Below are 23,336 nucleotides of genomic sequence, written 5' to 3'. Positions count from 1 at the left end.
AAACGTCTCCTGAGGACCTCTGTGTAGTTCAACTGATGCAGGGGGACATTAAGGAGTGCTGCCGGCACACTGCAAAGATCAAAGTCCATTTCCTATTTCGCCTTAAATCATAAATACAAAATGGCAAGGCAGGAAAAACAAAATGTAGACAAACTCTGATAACAGAGTCCAGAGAGGGAACAAAGCCAAGCCTTATAGCTAAACACACATGATAAAGGAGAGAGTTTGATATTATGTAAATGTGTGAACTGGAGGTACCCTGTAGGGTTCTTCTGCAGTAACCAGGGAGTACATGGAAAGCTTGTGGAGGAGCTGATATTAAAAAAATAATAATTTTGATGTGATAATATGTAAATGAAAATTAGCAACAACTAGGATTACCAATGTGTTATTGTCACAAGAACTTACCAACTATGGTAGCCTGACAGCACAAGACACACCTCAGTTTTCTACCAGACTGAGTCTTTTGTGAGTTTATTAAAACAGCATGAAGACAAGGTAGAGAAATAACAAAAGAAAGTGTTAGGTTCTTTAGGTCAAGTTTGCAATTGTGCTGTTGCAAACTTGACCTAAAGAAAAAAGAGACCAAGCCTCATCAATAATATCAGGATAACTATGTGTGGATTGACAGAGAGCAAAGTTTTCTTTGAGACGAAATACAAAAAATTCTATGAAGTCATCCCGTCAGATCAGAAGGTTTGATACTTTGGCCCATTTGACAGGGACACAAAAGAGATTGGGAACCAACATTCAAATATTAAAACATACCAAATGTAAGGAGAAGAGAAGAGAGGATGTTGACAATGACTAGAACAAAAGATGTGTGGCTTAGCTCAAAATAACAATATGTCAACAGTATAACTTTTCTCAATTCAAAATTTTCTCCTGGTTCACTCTTGTTGAATTCTTCCCCTGGAGCCCAGCTGTCAGTCTGACTGTTTTCTAGTCACAACCTCACTGTCTTAACCATGTGACATTTACAGGTCAGAGGTAGAGACATGAGTGCGATGCTTTATTGGTTGTTTTATAGGTCGGGTTTGTGGATCGATAGCTGCAGAAAATAAAGACTTAATTAAAGGGAAATTAAGTCTAAAATGTAAATAATTGTAGGGGATAATTGGTCAGTCAGTATTAGTCAAATAAACCTAAAAAGAAAAACAGTCTCACTGAGCAATAATCAGGCTTCAGAGCCTCCATTCAAGCATTCATTCAGTAATAACCAGTGTTTAAGAGTGCTGAAATCTTTAATGCATGGTTAAATAAATCATTTCAATAATAGGTATTTTCCTCATTTCACTTCTCTAATTAGAATAAACAAACATAAAAAAATCTTAAGTTGCAGAATGCAATGCTCAACCAAAACATCAAGTCTTACCTCATGTTCACCTCTGCTGAGGTTGTGAATAGTCTTCATGTCTCTGTGATCTGTGAGGCCCTGAGCAGGCTCCCTCTCACTCCAACTCACACAGCTTTGAGCATCAATAAATGGCTGATGAAAATCAAGCTGTTCACCGGCCGGTTTCCCAATTAAGCCCCGGTGTTTACAACGCTGTCACAGAGAGGCTCTAACTAGGAGATCTGGGTTGCACCTCCCTCTTATTCAGATGTCTGCCAGAGCCTGTTAACTTTCGGGGTTCAGTGAGATGTAAAGAGACTCTACAAGCGCATGGGAGACTGGGGAAGGCTCGCAACGCTGCTTTACATCAGCTTCACCCCGTCACCAGCTCTGTACTCAGTCCTGTAGAGAGATGTAGAGGTGTTGTACTGTACGGACAGTAGTGGAGAGAGGAGGAGAAAGGGTAGACAGAGGATAAGAGAGAGGAGAGAGGCAGAAGAGGATGGCTCACAAAGCAAAAGTGATGCCTCCAGTTCCCTTGGCCATGCAATATTCAACATTTGCGCTGTTCAACTGTGTTTAGCTACGAATAAATCATATTTTCTGACATTTGTGCAGCATTTTTGACATATTCCTTGCTATGTAAGCAGAGGGGAAACATAAATAATGAAATTTGATGTCTCAAATTGAATGTTCTATGTAGTCACGGGACCTGACTGAGCCTTAAAGTGGAAATTAATGAAAATGTTCTTTTTCACAAGTTTATAGTTTTGGATGTGTCTTGGTCTCAATAAAAAAAGTTTGTATTTCTCTTGCCTAATTTGCTCATCGAAAAATGCTGCAATTAAGGAACAGTCCATGTTTAAATTGTGCGGCTTTGCAGACTCACTAAGAATTTTCATGAAAGTTCACAACAGAGCCCTCAAGCAATTTTGCAGAGAAACAACCATAAACCCTGATGGACTTAACTCAATTGCACCAAAAAAATCCATGAAACACAGAGAGGAGACACTGGGATTTAACAGAGTTAGGAAACTGACCTGCTAGCGTCAACAAATGATCTTGTGATTGGTACACTGATGGGATAGACATTGTAGTGCAGTAGCTTCAGTCAATCAGAATTCTAGTCTGCAAGTCCTACTCTTCGCCTAACAAGCAGTACTCTGCCAGGCTCAGTCACAGCCATTGTTCTTGCTAACGTTTGCATAATTATACTAAAATATACAGTTTCCCTGCATTCTTACAGAACAATTGTTTTACATGTCACTGTACACTATTTAAATGATTTCATTACTGCTGCGGTACACTAACGTCTACTGTGTGACAATTTGGATAGCCTGTAGTCTGATAGACTGCATCCAGTCTGGTTAATAAGGCTAACATTTTTAAATTTGCACAAGGATTTAATTCTTAACCAAAATGTTTAACTTTCCTCTTACTCAACCCAAGAACAAACCATAGAAAAGTCCTGCTGTTGCAACACTTAGTTCTTGTTCATGTTATACGTCAGTCAGTCAGGTTAACTGATTAACATAATATAATGCTGTTCAATGTAGCCTAAAGTTAGATAAGAATAACTAAGAGAAGCACAAAAATGAAATAGTTAAATATATAAAAATTATGATAAAAGAAATCGGAGATAAATAAATGGTTAACTAAAAAAACACACAATACATTTATACTACACAATACTTTTGTTTCAACTCTTTGTTTTATTGGCCATTATCAGTGGATAGTGAGTGATACCTGTGGTGATTGGCAGTAGCTGAGGAAATTAAACACAGAGGGTGGGCAGACACGAACAAGCAAGAGGTCGACGGATGTTGTGGCAGTTGGTTAAGAAGCCAACTGACACAAACAGTACTGTAAGTAGAATCAATAACGGGGGGACACGAACACTGAATCACAACAAAGCAATTATGTTGAAAAGGAGCATTCGATGCAGTCAAAAATGGAGTTATCTGCTTGCCAAATTGTGTTTGTATGAATGGGTTAAATCTGAGACCAGATACCAGTCAGAATACAAGTGGTCTTACTGCTTTTATTTGTCATCAGCTAGCATTATATAAACCGGTCACTTTAGTAATAGTATACAGCTCTTGGAAAAAAAATACTGAGACAGATTGTCTCGGGTTACGTATGTAACCCTGGTTCCCCGAGAAGGGGAACGAGACACTGTGTCGGTTACGACACTATGGGAACGCCTCTAGGCGTAGTAGGTCTGAACGTGAATGAAATCACTCCAATCCTATTGGCTTGTTGCTAGAACGGTAAGGTGTGACGGAATAACCGGAGGAGTATAAAGCACACCTGCACACACTCATCATTTGCTTAAACTATGAAGCAGGCATTTCAGGCGGGGAGAGAGGTGTGGCGGGCCGACGCAGTGTCTCGTTCCCCTTCTCGGGGAACCAGGGTTACATACGTAACCCGAGACGTTCCCCTTCGAGGGAACTCGAACTGCGTCGGTTACGACACTATGGGAACGAGATACCCACTAAACAGTGCCAAAAACCCCGCCTGCCCCAGTGTGCAATAAAGTGGCACGACTAAGTAGAATGAGCCCTCACAGCCACAGGTGAAGGCAAACCGCGCACCTGATAGGCCAGGGAAATAGTCTGAACAATCCAGTTGCTAATAGTATGTTTGGATGCAGGGAGCCCAGCCCTGGGGGACCCAAAACACACTAGCAGCTGGTCAGCCTTCCTCCAACGGGAGGACCTCAGAATGTAAATACTCAGTGCTCTGACAGGGCAGAGCAGATGAAGTCTCCCGTCCTCCGCCGTCACATGAGGTGGAGGATGAAATGCCCGCAGCACTGTGGACCCTGCCGCACAAGAAGGCACTTTAGGGATGTATCCTGGACAAGGGTGCAGGATAGCCCTAATATTCCCCGGGGCAAACTCCAGGCTTTGCGGGGAAACCGAAAGTGCTTGGAGATCCCCCACCCTCCTCAGAGAGGTGATAGCAAGGAGAAAGGCCATCTTAAGGGTCAAGTGCTTAGCCTCAGCTGACTCCAGGGGTTCGAAGGGTGCCTCAGCCAACGCCCCAAGAACCACCGCCAGATCCCAAGTGGGAACCTTGGACTGAGTCGCAGGTCTCATCCTCCGGGCACCACGGAGGATCCGTGTGGACGGGGCCCTGGAGCTGAGGATGGTCTCGACTGCTTCGGCTGTTAGACCCACCTCTATGTACTGTGCCCCCTCAGGGGCCAGACCCACAGCCGCCATACGGCGGGGCAAGGGTGAAGTCCCCGGCCCTGTGCCTGGAACAGCAGGTCTCTCCTCAGAGGGACCTGCCAGCGACATGATGTCCGAGAACCACACCCGGGTTGGCCAGAATGGGGCTACCAACAGTAGGCCGACATTGTACTGGCGGACCTGCTCCAGAACCCCCGGGACCAGAGCGACTGGGGGAAAAGCGTACAGACGTAGCCTCGGCCACGAATGTACCATGGCATCCAGACCCAACGGGGTTGGAGGAACGAGAGAAAACCATAGCGGGCAGTGCGTAGTCTCTTGAGACGCAAACAGATCCACGTCTAAGGGGCCGAACTCTCCGCACAAGAGCTCCACCACTTCGGGGTGAAGTCTCCATTCCCCGGGCCTCAGCCCCTGCCTCGACAGCAGGTCTGCTCCCTGATTCTGCATCCCCGGGAGATACATCGCCCTGAGCGATAGTAACCTCTGCTGGGACCACAGGAGGATCTGACGCGCCAGTCTGTACAGAGGGCGCGAGCGCAGACCGCCCTGGTGATTCGGCCACCACCGCTGTGTTGTCGGAACGAACCAGGACGTGGTGGCCTTGGAGATCGGGCAGGAAACTCCTTAGAGCCTGGAACACCGCCAACATCTCGAGACAGTTGATATGCCACTCGGACTGATGCACATGCCAGGATCCCCTTGCAAAGCGGCCGCCCATGACCGCGCCCCAGCCCGTGAGGGAGGCATCTGTCGAAATGACCAGCCGGCGACAAGACCCTCCCAGCACGGGCCCCTGGGACAGGAACCAAGTTTCCTACCAAACTGATAGGGAACGAAGACACTTGCGCGTAACCCGACCAGGAGACCCAACACTCGTTGAAAGTGTTTTATATTGATGCCGTGGCCTAACTTCACCCCTTTCACGGCAGCCAATATGGTGTCGACACGTGCCGGAGACAATTGTGCCCGCATCGTTGTCGAATCCCATACTACCCCTAGGAACGTAGTCCGTTGGGTGGGCGCCAGCACACTCTTCTTTGCGTTGAGCCTCAGCCCTAAACGCAGCAGATGAGCCAGAACGACATCTCGATGCCGAACCGCCAACTCTCGGGACTGGGCTAGGATGAGCCAGTTGAGCCAATTTTGGAGGGCGGGTTTTGAACTGTAGTCGAAACCCATCTATGGCAGTGCGCAGGACCCACGGAGAAATGTTCATCAGGCTTCGCCAAGCCTCTGCAAAGTCTGCCAACGGAACCAGCCCCTCGGGGCTGGTGGTCGGTGTCTCGTGTGATCTTCTGGTGGACCCCTGAAGCCCCAGGGGACTGCTTCGGCTGTTAGACCCACCAGGGGAGAGCCGCCGAAGATCCACGGTGAGTGAGTCTGAACGCCGCCTGACTGCAGACCCTCGGGGCAGGCAGTACGGCGTGGACTCGATGGTGGCAGGTGCATCCCGAACGTGTAAACGGCGGGATAACATCACCCGTTGCCACGGCGGAGGGGACCTCGATCGGCCTCCGGGGGGGGTGGGGGATGCGGGAGGGGAGAAAGACTCCCCTACCCCGGTTCCGTCGGGACTGGATGACGGTCCTCATATCGCGTCTCTCAGAAGGCTGAGGGTGAGAGCGCCGTCTCGCTGCCCCAGCTCCTCGGGGGTGCCCCCGAGAAGCGACACTCTGCTTCCTCTCCTCTCCGTAGGAGCTCGTAGAGGGAAGGGACCTACACCTGCCAGCCTCAGCTGCCTTGGGTCCAGACCGGCGAGGGAGGTACTGGCGGAACACTTCGCCCTGCGTCTAACGCTCTGTGGTTCTGCGAAGCTCCACCAGATCTTCCTCAGAGGGACCCCCCCTCTGAACCATCTCCTGTAGCAGGTCGGCTTGGTAGGCTTGAAGCACCGCCATGGTGTGCAAGCTCGCACCTGCCTGGCCCGCTGCCATGTACACCTTCCCCACGAGCGTAGATGTGGTGCGACATGGCTTGGAGGGTAACGCCGGCTTCTCGAGGAAGGACGCAAGTCGAGGGGAGAGATAGCTCGCAAGCGCATCCTCCACCTGAGGCATCCTCCCATAACCACGGTCCCTAACCCCCATCACATTACTGTAGTTCAGTGATCGGGGTGTGGAAAGACATGTAGAGAAGGGTCTGCCCCATGATTAGTTGACCTGGTAAAGTTTTTAAGTGGTGTTACATTATTTGTATACTTTATTTTTTAATTAATTTCAAAAGCATTAGGGGAAAATATTATTTGTAAATCCAAATTAAACTGCTTGTGAACTGTTACCATTTTTAATAACATTGACTGACATCAGTTATTTAAAAATAGTGATAAGTGAATTAGCCCAAATTTAAGTTAAGTAGTTATTTCTGTTGGCACTTTGTAATAATAAATAAATAATAACTTTTGTTAGGTAATCCTTGATAGTAGCTACCTTGAGATAAGACCCCAAAAGCCCTCTTCATTCTAGTCCAGAGGTTTTCAAAGTGTAAGGTAAGCCTTTTCAGGGGAGGCTCAGTGAATGGAAGTGAAACAATAATACATCAGTTATCAGAAGGAGATCACATAGAATAACCTACGTGGGTGATTTGGTTAAAGAGAGAGTTCAGAGTAGTTTTGGGGAAATTTTTTCCCACTTTATCAGGGTCAGAAACTGATAAATGCACCAGGACAGACGCCTTTAAACCCCCGTTCTAGTCTAAACTCAGTCCATGGTGTTTCAAACACAGCACAGGATGGTGGGGTGCTACACACCCTACTTTGGTTTGATAATTAAATATCTACCGGAGCAACTCTGCAACCGTCCAAAATAATAGTATAAACTCTAATGTACGTAATGTAACATAATTAAGTAAACATATATAATGTGTAATATAATGTAATTAATGAAAATTAAAAGAGGTAGAGTTTGTGGAGTATGTGGTATAACATTGTTATCAAGCCCAAATCAACTTCTCCTAATTTGTTTTGAGATGAGATTAGATCTAATTTAGCCTGGATGGTGCAAGTCGTTTTTGCCACAGGTTCAGCAGCCTGTGTGGTCTGCGGTTTTGTTTTGAAATGGTCTACGTCCGGCTGTCAACTACTAATTCAAGTTGCGAACTCACACAGGCAAAAGTGTAAGAACATGAAAGTGTAAGAACTAAACAAACTTTACTGCACTGTGTGAAGCAGACTGTGGCGGTGGTGTCATCAACCCAGCAGGGTTTGTAGCCTGTTTAATCATACAGTATAATCACGTTGTGTCTTTTCAACTATGTAAGACATCCGGATTAGTTTGAGCAGTCATCAATTCACACTGCTCCCTGTGTAGCTCTGTCATGGCTTTAAGGATACGTTAGGCACAAGGCACAGTGTGCACTTGTGGTGAAATCAGGGGCTATTGAAACTACTCTTGGTAGTTTCTGTTCAACAAAAACTACATTCATCCTCTCATTCTCAATCCACAACAGAACTTCCACATGACTGACGGAGAACCTCCTCAAACTGTGCGCATTGTCTTCCTGACACAGCAGTTCAGGTGAAGTGTTTTGTTTTGATAAAGAGTGAACATGAGCTTATCTCTCTGACCTTTACTGCACCATTAATCTTGTGTTGCCCTTTTTTTGTGTCTGACTCTTAATATATTCCCAAACTTCATGCAGGCTCATTATTTACTAAGTTGTTTGTGCTGACCAGACATTTTAATGGATAATTAATAGATAATTAGAATGTGCAGTAATTAGACAATGAATCTTAAAACTGCTGAATTGAGGGTTTGTATTTGTTATTGCGATAAAATCTGTAGCTGCTATAACGCATGTGTGTGTAGTTCTGCATCTTTTTTTCTACATGAGTAAAGACGCTCAAACTAGCTGTTTGTAGCCTGCACCTGTAATGTGGAGCCTTCAATGCTATTTTTAATAAGATGATTCAGAAAATTTGTAGTCTGATGCACTCTTTCAACAAGCAGTCTCAAATTCATTAAACAACTTTCTTAGTATTGATTTGACAACTGACACTTGGCCGAACAGATCATGTGACTGACCTTTACTTCTTCTGGCACAGTGCCATAGCAGTGGCAGTTTAACTGACATCATGGATGACTGACATTGTTACTTCCAACACTTTGTCAGACCTGTGACCAGGCAACTACTCAAATGCCCTTTTACTTGAACCCTTGAACATTTTTAATTGTACAGCTACAACGATTAGTTGTCAACTATTAAATTAATTGAAAATTATTTTGATTATCGATTAATCACTTTGAGTCCTTTTTTTTGTCTTCCGAGACTGGATGAGATCAGGCGTGTTCAGCACCATCCTTTGCTTTGTTTAGCTGTCACACAACTGTCGTAAACGGAGAGCATGTTGAGGCAGGACTCGGCTAAAATGTCTGCAGTGTGGAAATATTTTTTAAAAGTGGATTTATGTTCAGTTGCGTTTCTTAACCTGTCCGCCCCCTGTGAGAGCTACTATTTCATATTTACGCAGAAACCGGACAAAACAGGAGACTGCTTGCGGAAAAGTAAGCAAAAAGCTGAACTACCTGGTAAGTTCTGAACATGACACGTGTCTGTTACCTGATTCCAGCTATCATCTTACCTTGCTATCAAAGAACATAACAAAGGACGGCCCTGATCGATCCGGTTACCATTCACAAAACAAGCATTTTAAAGGTTGTTTTCTTATCATCTTGCAGACTAACCTGACAAAACATGAATTCATATGTTAAAAAGCTTTGACAATATTTTGGGCCCATGCCAAGTGTCCAGAAACCAGGGTCTTCACTTCCATAATCCTCCACTGTTTTCACATCTCAGTCACATCTCAGAACAAAAGAGAAGGGAGCACACACATGTATTATAAATTTGATTGTAATAAATTGTTTGTGTAATCTAAAAATATTTTAGTGTGCTCCTCAATTTCTTTGTGTGCTCCTAATTCTTTTCATTTAGGAACACATGTGCTCCTTGGGATAAAAGGTTAGCACAGAGTTCACTCAGGTAACTCAGGCAAAGGCTGTGCCGAAGCAAAACACAAAATGGACGATACTTCTGAAAGGAGAGAGAAATTTAATGTACGTTAAGTGTGCACTGTGCAACTGTATTATCTAGGGAAATACAAGTAACGGACTCGGAATTGACAGATAATCAATATTCACTGACTCAGATCATGATCAGGGGCAAAGAAATCGAGACATCCCTACTTCTAACTTAACAACAGAACGGCTAGTAGGCTACAGATCATATATGATTAATACTTAAACTTACTAATCTTGTAGCAATCCAGTTTCCAGTGTTTACCAAAACTCACGCTTGCTGCACTGAAGTGGCGGTATGTCTCAGTCAGCAGCTACATTTACAAGAATTGCCAATTTTAAGGTGAGTGGCAAACTAAGCTAAACAGACTACATACAGACAGCTTTCATTGCAGCTTGTTTGTAACAGTTCGCTGTTTGCTGAGCTAGCACGCTGTGCTTGTGTAAAACACAGCGGTGGTGGATGATAGACTGCTGACAGAGCAGATTAAGATACCGCTTTCTACATACAGGTGTATGTCTTGGTTTTTTACCCCAGAAGGTTTATTGCACTTTCAAGTTATCTTCAATTCACCCTGTTCACATCACTGTCTCTGCTGACTGTGTGTGTGGATTTACTTATTTTACTATATTCATGGGGTCCAAAAACAGCTTTTTGGGAACCAAAATGCTAGATCCCACAAGTTTAAAGGGCTGTTTGAGGGTTAAGACTGGGTTTCGGGTTAGGGTTAGGGTAAAGGCTTCAGGTTAGGCATGTGGTTGTGATGGTTAAGGTTAGGGTAAGGGGTTAGGGATGCATTATGTCAAAAAGATGTCCCCATAGAGGAACAAACATATGGGCAGAAGCTACAGCGTGACAGTTTTTTGCAATGTGTTTATTCCACATGTTCATATTGCAATGAAAATACAATTTATTGGTCAGCACTAATCAATAACACTCTAATGGCTGAACAGTAAATATAAAGTTTCTGCAGCTCCTATAGCTTAGCTTAGGAGAAAGACTGGAAAGTCATGAATTCAAATTATGCCTTTTCTGAACTCTGACAGTCTAATTGAAAACTGTGCTCTTGCCAGCAGATCGTTCTCTACAATCACCTATTTGAAGGCGATTCATATTTTTATGTAGAATAAATGTTGTCTATATGTTATACTAAAAGTTATCAGGTGTGTTTTCATGTCAGTGCAGGTCTGCTATGTCTCTGCGTATGAGCATAAATTAGGGGTCATGCAGCCAAACCATACTGGAAGACCTTTATGACAGCACTTTTCACTGTTCACCTGGAACTGCTGCTGGCCTCACTTCGGTTTTAATGGCATCCAATTAGAGGTGAAGATACTTTAAAAGTTTATGACATGGAGTCAGTCGGCTCTTGGTACTTCATTATTTCATGAGTAAAAAAGGGGGGAGTAAGGGCCACCGCTCAACTTCTTTTATATGAAACTCATCTCCAAAAAGGAACAAACCAAAGTTTTGTTCATGCAAAGATGTTGTTCACCATAAACTTGACGTACAACAGCATGCAATCAGCACATACTAAACAAAAAGAGAAACAAAACACTCCAAATCAGACTATTTGAATGTTTTATTAATATGTAGAAAATGTATTAAAAAAGGAACTATATAGTACATGTATAAGTCAAACTAGAGCTAAATTTGACAGTAAAATCCAAGTTTATCCAACAAAAATCCTTATTTCAGCATATGAGCTTTTCAAACAGTCAAGATCACATTTGGTCAACATTTACATTTCCATGGCAAGATTTCAAATTAATGCAGTTACAGTATCTGGCTTATATAACAAATACCACCAGACATGGTGGTTTTATCAGTTAAGTCACTTGTAAAAGTAAACCCATCAAATAAAGCATTTTTATTAGCTTTTTTTTTTTTTTTTTTTTTTTTACAATTTCACAAAGTAATTGGAAAATAAATAGCAGTGAAATAAATAAGGGGGAACAGGTTTCCTGTCCAGTGAGAAGCTTGGTAGAAGCAAACAATGATCAGTGTGAGTGTATTCCCAGTGACTGAGAGTTTTAAGTGTAAATAATGGAGATGCTCTTTTCAAACCTGATGTTATTCAGTAGCTGAAGAGATGACATTTTACATGATCAAAACGTACAATTTAACATCTCCCTACCCTCCAAAGATGATAAAATACTTGATCAGTTGGCTTTAAATGATGGGAACAAACTACTTGCTCATATTTTATGCTAAAGGGAATGACATCAAATTATTTATAATATCAAGAAAATAATTTCAGGCATGTTTTTTTCCATGAGGGTTGCATTTTCTCAATTTCAAATAATTTGTTTTCCTGAAAGCTCTCAATGAAGAGTAGCCTAATATTACTAAGCTTTCAATTACACTAATGGATTAATGTAACGTGCTTGTGACAAGCAATAGAAGTTTTTGAACAAATGGAAAGAGAAAAAATAAATACATAGATGATTAACTTGAAATGAAAGGTGAGACATAGGCTTTTCCACAGCAACTTAAACAATTTCCTTTTTGTGGTTTTCTCATTGATTGACAGAAAAAGCTTAAAATGATTACAGATGGGAAAAAATATTTAAAATGAACTTAAATATATATCAGCTTTCCTCTTGAAATATTTAAGAGCACCTCACGGTTTGCCATGAGAGAAAACCGTCACAATACAAATAACATTCTTTTTTCTTTTCTGCAAAGCTTCATGACCTTCGTTCCATGTACAAAACTGCACCGAGGCAAACTTCATCCAAGTAGTTAATAAAATAAGTACATAAAGAGTTCCCTACTCTACTATAAATCACTATGGGAGATGGATTGCATGAAAGGCTCTGAAACAGTCACTTTGACACTGAAACATTAATCAGACCTGGGAAAGGTTGCGTGATGAAACAGCTTCTTATAAATATTGTTTTTATTCTACCTTTTTAAAAACCATTTCAAGAGCACCTTTTACCCAGACCAGCAAAGAAATGTGTCACTACAAATCAGATTAGAACATGTACTCCAGTGACATTTGTTACTAATTATCAGGCTCTTGGTTGCAATTTAAGTCAACATGCAGTAGGCTCCATCCACCCATTAACACAACCATGGTTAAAAATACAGTGGTTAAAAGGGGAAGTGTTTCAGAGGGCTTTCTGAATTAGTTTGCATCTAAAGGGAGAACACACCAAAAGTCACATTATCTTCAACTCTATAGCTACATGAGTATATAAGTTGTAGTTTATAGAGGGGAGAGTCACCATTGTTTTCAAGTCTAAAAAGGACAAAGAACACAAATGAAAAATATACGCATATGATACAAGCCAGACTTCCTGGTTTGCTTCAGTGAGAGAATTAAAGAAACTGACAGAAGTACCAGAATGAGATTTCCAGCTGTTAATATTTTGATTATTGAATATAAAATGCTGCTTGCAGCGATGGTGACACTGATTTCCAAGGATTATATTGGACAACAACTTGTGTTTATTTTTAAAGTATGAAGCCAGAGAGAAGATTTAGCTAGTTGTGTGTGGTTTGTCTTCAAACTCCACAGAGATGAGAGGAGGGAGGAAACCGCAGTTTTCTGGCTCCAGAAAACTGCAGTCAACGCACTGGCACTCAACCCTTTGTGCAACAGTGTGAACACTGAATAGAACAAAATGCTTGGTGGGCATGCTGCGGCTTACGCTGGTCCTACTAAAACAATGCATTCTCTGCCATGTTTGCTGATTTTGTTGTTTCACTGGGGAGCTTAAATAGCGAAGCAAGTACAAGAAAGGCTCAGAAGAAAGACTTGGCTCCACTCCACCTACTGTTCCGCTTTCTTTAAGTTCATTTCAGCTAATAGGCAAGGCTAAAATCTGCACCATGCCCACCACGACTTTCTTTTGCATAGAATTTAGTGTTCACATTGCATAAAATATCACCTGGGGACATGATTACCATAAAAGTCCCTGAAAAGTGAGACTCTATTAATACATGAAAAAAGCTGCTTCAGTGACTTTGGTGACAGAACTGACGGGCACCTTTCCAAACAGTGGGCCGAGTCTTTATTATGCAGATCTTTGGTTACATGTTACACTTATCTGCACCATCTCTGCAAGCAATCACTTAAGTGTTTGCAATTTGCTTGAAAATAAAGTCCAGGAAATAATATTAAATGCCCATGAACAACTAAAAAAATAATTTGAATTGATTAAACAACAATAGCTTTGCTGTGTTCCCACTCGTAGTGCAAAATACTGTCTCAGTGTGGCTACCAATAATAATAAAGTTTAATATTGAATATTTCATACGGCTTTAATATTTAACACAAAGGATATTGTAATTAACAGTAACACAGAAAGAGAGAGAAATAAAATAAATAAACTAGGTGGTAATGAAGCTGTTGCTGGTGCACTGCTTTGTGAATGATGATTTTGCTTTTTGATGTTAATTTTATCTCTTATGTCCAGAATTTGTCCTCAAGGTTTTATCATTAACTTCATATAGGCATCAAATCATATTAAATAGATGGACTTCTGTCACAATATCAGTTATAAAAATATATATATCTTACAGTTAAGGGTTTTAAGGGCATATACAGTATATTTTTCGTTAAAAGTGTTATTATTTCTTAACGGTTAAAATCACGCTAGCTCTCGCACTCTTTCTGAGTATTTCTGAGCACATTTCCTCTTATCCCAGGGAAAGGCAAATTGGACTTAAAGGAGAAAAAAAAGCTTCTTTGTTTGCCTTTCCATTTTACAGCAAATAGAACCATTGTCATTCAAAGTATTTAATAAATTACATACAGTGTCCTCTATCGTCTGGGTAGAATTACAGCAGGGAAAGACAGCTAAAGCTGGGAAAGAGCAGATATAAACAGAGTTCGGACATTGTTTCACCCTCTCTGCTATTTCATGATCTCATCCATGGTTATAACAGTTTCTGATTGTTGGTGGTGTATTAATAATAATGTGTTTTATTATTTTACAACTGAATATTAATAAAATATTAGTAGCTTTTTGTCATAACCCACTTTTTTTCTTTGCAGCCTCACTAAAAGGCATTAAATAGCACATGAGCGAAGCACACAGATAGAAGAAACTCGTCACTAAACATTGTCCAAACTCCGTTTATCCTTGACTCTGGGCTGGGTGAAGGCGGTTTGTTTATTCAGGCGCAGACCGCCTCCTCTTGCTGCTGATGCTACGGAAGTTGAACGGCCTCATCTTCATCTCCACAAAAGGAATAGAGAACTCGTGGCCTTTCCAGTGGTACCAGTTAATACCCTGTGAGAGCGAGAGATTGATTTCAGAAGCTGGTAGAATCAACAAGGCATTTGAGAAAATGGAAAATAACAGGATCTTTTCAGGAAAGTGTATTTTAATTTCAACTGAAAGAAGTCTTCAAAGAAGGAGGGCAACAATCCTGACTTAAGAGATAGAACAATTTTGAATTTAGTGCAATTATAGTCTCACGCCAACCCTCCTAATCCCCACCAAAACCCTCTCATTAGCAGCTTGACACTGAAAGGCAATTTCTCCCTGCATGTCTTCATGCCTGTCCATCTCTGCTCCCACCTGGGCTCATTTCATGTCATCATGCAACAAAGAGAAAGGCACAGAAGCGCTGAAGCTCCAAAAGCCTTTGTAGTTCAGCCTAATCACAGCTTCACACAACACCTCACTCTCCTTTCTTGAGCCATTTCAGCATCAAGCAGAGAGAGAAACAGCGAGCACATCACGCACTCGTCAAAATGACCAGAAAAGCCCTCAATGCGTAATCACACTCACACGTAGTATTAAAAAAAAAAGCCAATGTCAGTCTGAATGGGGTATCAGTGTATCAGTGTTTATATTTGTAACCATCTGCATTTTGCGTGCTTGCTTAATCTTTTAAATGAACTCTGGCCTTTACCTTCCATATATTTCTGTACATAAAAATATTGGTATGAGTGTTTTAGATAAGCTAAAATCATTCATCATTCATAACAGATGAACAGGTATTTTTTAGAAATAAATATTAAGATTGACAAAGTGTGTTGACAGTGTAGCAGGTATGAGCCTTTTCTTTTCTGACCTTTCATTACAGCTCCTCCATCAGGCCAATGAGTGTAACCGGTATGGAGAAGGATGCCTGTGGCGAGTTTCATGTAATTTAATATACTAATTATAAGCCTTTCAAAATGAGAAATGTTAACCTTTAATCACTGCCATAATCAGGCCAGTTTGTGTGAGTTTTGTAAATGCCAAAATGCCACCTTTTTTTAAATGATTGCATTGAGTTAAACAGTTGGTTCACCCAACCCGCTCTTAAAGAAGACTGACACAGGGACCTTCTCTGAGACAGGACCACAAACTCAGGTAATAATGCTCACCCACTTTAAGACCCTTATCATGTCAGTTGATATTCTGCTTTAGTGCTGCATATTCCCTAACTAAATATAAATTTAATTAAAACAAATGTATTGACACAAACAGTCTGGAGTTTTTGGGGCCCCTGGAGTTCTGTGATTCTGGCGCAGCTGTCTACTTTGCCATGTTGGCAATCCATCCTTGTCTTGCACCCCAGATAGTATGTAGGAGTGTTCTTTTGTAATTTGAACCAACCTTTAATCTTTTTCTAACTTACACCACAAAATATGTTTGGCCTGATGATAAACACATTTACTGACTATTTCATTTGGCACATTCTCTCTTTGATCAGTTTGTGTATTTACGGGATGACTGACCTGACTGTGTCTGGACTCGCCGTATTTGCCATTGAGGTTGGCCCGGTGGCAGTTCTTGTACCACCAGGCTCCTTTGTAAGACAAGGCACAGTTAGTGACTGCGATGTCATTGTCTCTGTCTTTTGTAGAGAAGGGACGGCCCTGGTGGTAGCTCAGAGAGTCACCTGGGGTCAGAAGAGGGGAGAGAGAGCGAGAGAGAGAGAGACCATCAGCAAATTCTGGGCAACATCGGCATATGGTTGAAGTGAATAACGGCGTGATGAGGGGACATAAACGAGCAGGCAGGCAGGAGGGAGATGGAGAGACATGAGAGGAAAAAGGTCCTGCAGCAGGCTCTCTGAATATATTTAGGCAGAGAGAATTATAATTATAAACATGAGGGGATGATGGGTAATTCTGGCATATGGTCATGTTGACAGACTGAGAGATACATGGAGAGCGAGGACAAGGGCGGAAATGTGGAGGAGTGCTGAAGCAGGTTTCAGACATCAGGGAGAAGAAAAGAGAACGGAAAGGAGGCAGGAGAAAAAATGGCAGAGGACAGAAGGAAGAGTATTTTCACTTAAAGGTTGGGGAGAGCACACACTATATTACAGCATAGGGTACCGCAGGGTACAAAATTAGCACTCGTCAAATGCAAGTAAGAAATTACATTGGCAAATAAAATAAATGAGGTCAGCCGTCATTGAGAGCATTGTAAGTGGGAGATAAGTGCTGTCGCAAACCTCCGTCACTGTTGAGGGATGGTTTCTCTACTCGGGTTTAAATGGCTTCTTTAATTCCTCTATCGTTGACAAAGGACACTCGTTTGAGGATAACAATGTGAAATTGTTCATTTTGGACCCTGATATAGTTTAGTATTTTGGAACAGGAAAAGATTCATATAGCAAAAAGATTTCCATGTTGATGTTCTCACTGGCTATTTCTATACAGTCTGTGGATTGATCATAAGGCTACCATCCACAGAGCCGTAAAGTAAAATGCAAAATAATTACATTAACTTAAACAAATATTCCCAATGCATTCAACCACATACCAGCGGTGCCATTGTATTCTCCTATCCTCAGCTTGTACAGGTTTCTCGCATCTCCAATGGAGAATTTGTCATAATTTGCGTAGACAGACTCCTGTCCGTCCTTCATGTCAATTCTCAGCTCATAACGGCCCTGAGCAGCAATCCTCTGGATGTTGTCCAGGCCTGTGGAGAAAAAAAACAACACAAATTATACTGTATTGTAGATACGCGTTGTATGTATGTCGACCCCAGACAGACAAATCAAATTGTGATAGTTACACCTGCTGTTTTGAAAATATCATTTTACTTCCAATCTAACTGGCTCTCAACCATTTAATAACCAAATAAGATTTGGTGCTGGAATGGTTTCACACTATTCTCCTGACTGACAGGTGACAGAAATGTGCCAGAAAAATGCAGGACAGAAGAAGGCTTCAAGCAGCAAACATGGATTTAAACAATGCAGGTTTCCTGGAAGAGTCATCCCAAGTGAAATTCTTTTATAGAGCCCAAAATTGCAAATCACAAATGTTACTCAAAAGACTTTACAATCTTTACATGTGGAACCACCTGTTCTTAGATCCTTAATTCAGATGAGGAAACACTCAAACACAAAAAATACTACTAGAGCAACAGAGGAGGAATCCCTATTCCAAGACGTATAGACATGCAATATATGGGGGGTGTGTGTGAGTGTGTGTGTGTGTGTGTGTGTGTGTGTACAGCAGTGATCATCAACTGGATATAATACTGCAATATTAATATTTTTGCAGTATTAGACACTGCATCTGTGGCAAAATTCATGGTAAAATGCTCTGTCAAGTTACTGCTAATGCAAAGTGAACATTTCCAGCTTCACATTAAAATCATTTAACTGGTAAAATACAAGTTCTCATGTCTCGTACAGAATAATGTCAGATCATGACTGCTCACATAATTATGGAAAAAGACCAATTATTTCTTTAGCTGCCCCAGACTTCTGTGACCTGTAGTAGGTGTATAAAAGACTGTGCAGCTTTCATACTGAAAGATGGCGTACTCACAGAATTTGAAAAGTACATACGCACAGAAATATCCACATGTATAAAACAAAGCATACGCAAGGTCCTGCGCACCTTTCCTTTATACATCCCAATCAACGTGAAACTGACATTACTATGCAAATTAGCGGCTCCCGTTGCTAACAGCCGGCTGCCAGAAACAGTGGTAATAGTGGTAGTGGTCTACTTGCACGGTTCCGCCAGGTTGGTCTGTCAAATGCTGGACCCAGTTCAGCACACAGACCCAAGAGCCCAACTCCAGGGAATCTAAATCGAAGTATTAGCCAGTCATCATCGTGGGCCAGGAAATCTTCATGGAACTCTGATCCTTCCACTCGCGTTCCTCTGCAGTGCCATTGGGCAGCCATGCAGCATTACGAACGAGTGTCACACAGTTTTCATATGTTTACAGCAATCAAAATGATGCCAAAATGATGGCTTCAGTCAGTAATCCTGGGAGATCATTTGAAGACTGAGGTTTGACAGGTGAACACATTTTTTAATGTCGGTTTTAGTCTGCATCATGAGGACTGATGATGAGAATGGAGATTGTGTGAGAGCTGTCCCTGGCTTTATTTCCAGACATTTTTTATTTACACAGTCCATATATGCAGGTGGTGAAGATGAGTCGGGTGAGTCGAGGGGAGAAGGCAGATCTGTTTGTGCATCTCAGTACACACTGTGCGCCTGACAGCACAGTCTGTTCACCGCAGCATTTACACACCAAACTAAACTGAAAACTAAAAGGTGATAGGTGATAGGTGATAGGTGATCACGATGATGATAATTCTATCCGTTAGCCGAGTTTAAGTCTGAAAAGGACTCAGAAGCTAAATTCACGTCGGGGAAATGCAGCCTGAATCCTGCCACCTGACATTATCCTGGCTTTAGGCTGGCAGGTTCACAACTGACCATGAAGACCATGGTCTGATGAAATATTTAGCGGACATTGATTTAAGATTTGGCACTAATTTGGCTTATTTTATTTCTTTTACAATTGAAAGGTGCAGTATGGAATAGTTATGGCTCAGTAGCGTGAGCACAAATAACACTGCTGGTTTGAATGTTTAAATGATAGTGATACCGTGTGATATTAAGCGAAATTAAATATGTGAGAGCCATTATTATCTATTCCTCTAACATTCAATTTTATTTTGATATTAAACCACTACACACATGATCAAAGTTTTATTGTGTATTAACGGATATAATTAGGTTTTTGATTGACTACTTCATTGACATATGCCTAGTAACTGCAGTGGAAACGCTATTTTGAAACATTTGGTGAGTTTTGGCACTTTAGAGTTTACTGAAAGAGCCAGACAAAAGTTTGCAGAGGGTCCTATGTATTCTCACAGCAGCTCAAGAGTTTGCACCACGGCTTGCACATTCTCACGTCACGGTCATTTTTATACATCCCACGTGTGCGTGAAAACCAGCGTACGTAACCTTTTTGTGCGTAGGCAGCGTTTATACATGAAGCCCCTGGTGTACAGAGTAGATGAAAATAGTGATAGTAAAATTCCAATACAGAACGAGAGAATGTCAATATTAGATGAACAAAATACAAAAATCTATAACAAACGTGTAGGTTAGAGGTTAAAATCCTGATAAACACTATGTAAGACGTCTTTGTAAGCTGGTTGTATGGAAGTGGATGATTGACATTGTCGAGAGCGGTGGACACTGTGGCCACCAGCCCCCCTGCAAAGGCCCCATGTCGCAACTTTCTGAGATATGTGGCTTTGCTCTCTATCTCCAAGGCAGCAGATACGAGGGCTCGTTTGAACCCCGACAGGCGATAAGGCCCCACATCGACCTGAGAGATTGGAACTGCCTTCACCATCAGATTACAACAAGCACCCATTTAGAAAAGACTCTCCTCCAACAGAAGGATCACCTGTACGCTTTTTTTTCAAGCCGGAAAAAAATTTATAGAAAAGCTAAAAATCCTCTAGCCTTCGCTGATAAGGAATAGGAAGTATAAAATCCTGGAGAGTAGGAAAACTAACTCTGCCATAATATGCCAATGGTAAGCAGATAAAATCTATGTTTGCAACCCGAAAGCACTTAGGGTGACAGGGGAGAAGAAATTGTTGTAATAAAACTGTGTTTAACACTTAGTCATGTCTAATTTCCATTGTATAATATCACTGTATTATCAGCAATTAATCTTGTACCCATAATTTTTTACTGTTTTTTTTTTCCTTCCAACAGTTTTATGGGATTAGGCCGCTCTATTCCAAACTGCAGCAATTAAGAATGCATTTTGACATACTATTGCACTTGTCTTATTATACTACCAATATTATCAACTCGTCACATTTTATGACCAGCTTTTCTCTCACACTTAGACAGAAACAAGAGGGGGAGGGGGAATTTTTAAAAAGCAAGCGAATGGGATAATGACCACACTTGCACACAGCCACCCTGGTTTCTCTCTGTTATTACATCATCAAACTGACATTGTGTTCAGCTTTAAAACTGGCTGAGGTCAGCGAGCAGGGAGAACAGATTGCCCTAGAGCAGCAATAAAAACGCCCGTTTTCAAACTGTAACAGATAATAATGAAAGCTTAATTTCCATATTCTTTACAGCTGACCAGTTAAATGCCTCTTCTTTTCAGTTTGAGTGGATTTAATATCGATTTTTATGGTTCCATACTGTTCAATATATTGCTGTTCTGTGTGTAGAGGCGGTGATTAGCTAAATGTTTGCTATAATGGCTCTCTATGACAGCGACCTAATCTGTAGAAAGAAGAGTGAAAGTCAGATGGTTTGAAACTGCAGTGACCATCTGTGTGACGATACCATTTACTTCCTATAACAATGATACATTTTAACACTGAAATGCACAGCAAACACAGTCACAGGACATAACACAGAAAATAATACATGGCAACACTGATGTGAAAGTAGCTACGCCTAATATATATTTGCGGAGACATTCAGAACAGTTGTATTAGTAGTTACTTTTTCCAAAAGGTTAAGTGTTTAGGGTTTTGCCAGTAATATGTAAGAACACAGACATAATGGGTATGGATAATACTTAATATTTGTGCCAAACAATTGCTATAACTTGTTATAACTTGTTATAACTGCATTTGAAAATTCTACTTTATGTGTAGTTCTGGAAGTTAGTTATTAACAATGTGACACATAGCTCATGGAGGCAATTAAAGGAGCTGCTCAGTGTTTCATGAAGCCAAAAAAAGTCGGACTTCCGGGTATAAAATTACCTGAATCTTCCACATTGTGCAGCCCCACAGGAACAAACGCACTCGCATTTCCTTTAACCCCACCTCATGGAGCAAGCGCAACAGAGACTTCTGGCTAACTTCTGGTTTAGCTCTCAGCTAACTTGAATGGGAATTAAATGATTTAACAGCCCTTCTAGACTTTCTAAATGTTATCAGTATGTTATCACTGCACTATGTAAACTAAATTTTTTCCGGTAAGTACGTTTAGTTTTAAGCCTGTTTTTTTGCTAGCCAAAATAAGCATCCCGGTTAAAATCACAGTTAAAGTAAATTACAGCTGCACCTAGCTAACCAAGCCGCCACCGTCTTGTCCAAATATCGTCACGTTTGGTGCCTGTTTGCAAAAAATCAACATGATGGTGGCCAAAGGCTTCAATTCTTTTAATCTCCGAAAGCATTATGGGAACTGTTGTACTATCAAATATTTTTGACAGTATTAACAGGCCCAGCTGTCCCATCAACTTGGTCCCCTGCTCACAACCATTTTAACCACTATATCAGACGGCAAATGGGTCAGTTTCAAACAGCAGACTTGACATTTTGGGCCATACTCTGAGGCTACCGTGTTCCCTGCTGGCATGTTATCTGTAATCACTGGGAGAAGCTTTCACAGGCGCAAAGAGTAGCTCTTGATGCTCCACACCCTGAGGTGACATTAAGCTGCTTTTATGTACTGAGAGGAGAGAGTACTGTACAGGACAGAAGAAATATGGCTAAAAAAGTCATGCAAGGCCCTGGAGATGGAGGTGCCCTGGACTGGTCTGCGTCCAGAATTGGTAAGAGGGCAGATTATTACTGAATCAGCGAAAGTGGAAATGGGTCAGATGAATTATTGTACTCACTGAACCAGATATGCTGCGGCATCTTCACATCATATTGTACAGAGAGAGTCATTATAAACCTGCCAAATATGAGGCAAGTGCAGCTACATGATGCCTTCAGGTGTCTGCCAGAAACAGCTAAAACACTGCTGTGACTTTTACAGCGCACTGTATCCGTATATCTATGTTACACTGTATAGTGTGCAAGGAGGATTGTTTTTCTCTCCTGTGTGTTGTGCTGTCCAATATTCTTCTTCTCTGTATGAAATACAGAAACTGATAAATTATTAATTTATACCAGCAGACAGCAATCCCACTTTTTCTATTGTGATAAAATGTTAAGAGCTACCTTTGAACACCCTCGGTGGTGGTGTACAAAAGTAACAGGAGCAGCTGCCATTATTATTCAATTCAACTTGGCAACACTGCAAACATACAGCTTTAAAAGTAAGACAACAAGAATTGCATGCTTTTCTATCAGATTGCATTATATTGCCAACTCCTGCTCTTTTTATAGTTTCATCTATTACAGTGTGCTTAGTCACTAATGGACTAGAGTTTTCCACAGCTATCTTGTGTTATGATCCAGTATGTGTCAGCTGCAAAGTAGCAGCCCTCCATCTGTTATAATGTGGTGATAATGCAATGCCCTAAAATTTCCCCCCAGTGTTGTTTCATTTCTCTAATCAGAAAGTTCAAAAAACATTCTTCTCAAGGTCCTGATTCAGTGAATGAAATATTCATGTAATATTTTGCTTTAATCATCTGCACCAAAACAATAACACAAAAACTGGCCCATGAAGAAACATGACTCATTTGCACATTTTCTAATGAATATAATTATTGCTTCATAATGAGATTGGGGTACAGGGGGAGGGGGGATTTAGCAGTCCATCAAAACAGAGAGGATGTTCTGTTGTTTTGTCTTTGAATCAGAGTGACGCTAAAAACAATTACCAA

At 41.4% G+C, this 23,336-nt stretch overlaps 1 protein-coding gene across 2 annotated transcripts in view; it reads right to left on the bottom strand.

Moving 5' to 3' along the window:
- Positions 1-11,430: 11,430 nt before the first annotated feature.
- Positions 11,431-23,336, bottom strand: part of tnr (tenascin R (restrictin, janusin)) — a 208,595-nt gene continuing 196,689 nt past the window's right edge. For both annotated transcript variants that reach the window (XM_038718059.1, XM_038718060.1), the window contains 3 exons: positions 17,277-17,438; positions 16,241-16,404; positions 11,431-14,798 (listed from right to left, as the gene is read on the bottom strand). In XM_038718059.1, coding sequence (XP_038573987.1) covers positions 14,679-14,798; positions 16,241-16,404; positions 17,277-17,438 — 446 coding nt within the window. In that variant the 3' untranslated portion in view covers positions 11,431-14,678. The remainder of the gene's footprint in view (positions 14,799-16,240; positions 16,405-17,276; positions 17,439-23,336) is intronic.

This window comes from Micropterus salmoides, unplaced genomic scaffold, assembly GCF_014851395.1.
Source record: "Micropterus salmoides isolate LMB-PRFRI ecotype aquatic unplaced genomic scaffold, ASM1485139v1 Ms_hic_scaffold_14, whole genome shotgun sequence".
NCBI lineage: Eukaryota > Metazoa > Chordata > Actinopteri > Centrarchiformes > Centrarchidae > Micropterus > Micropterus salmoides.
This window is presented reverse-complemented; position numbering and strand designations above follow the sequence as displayed.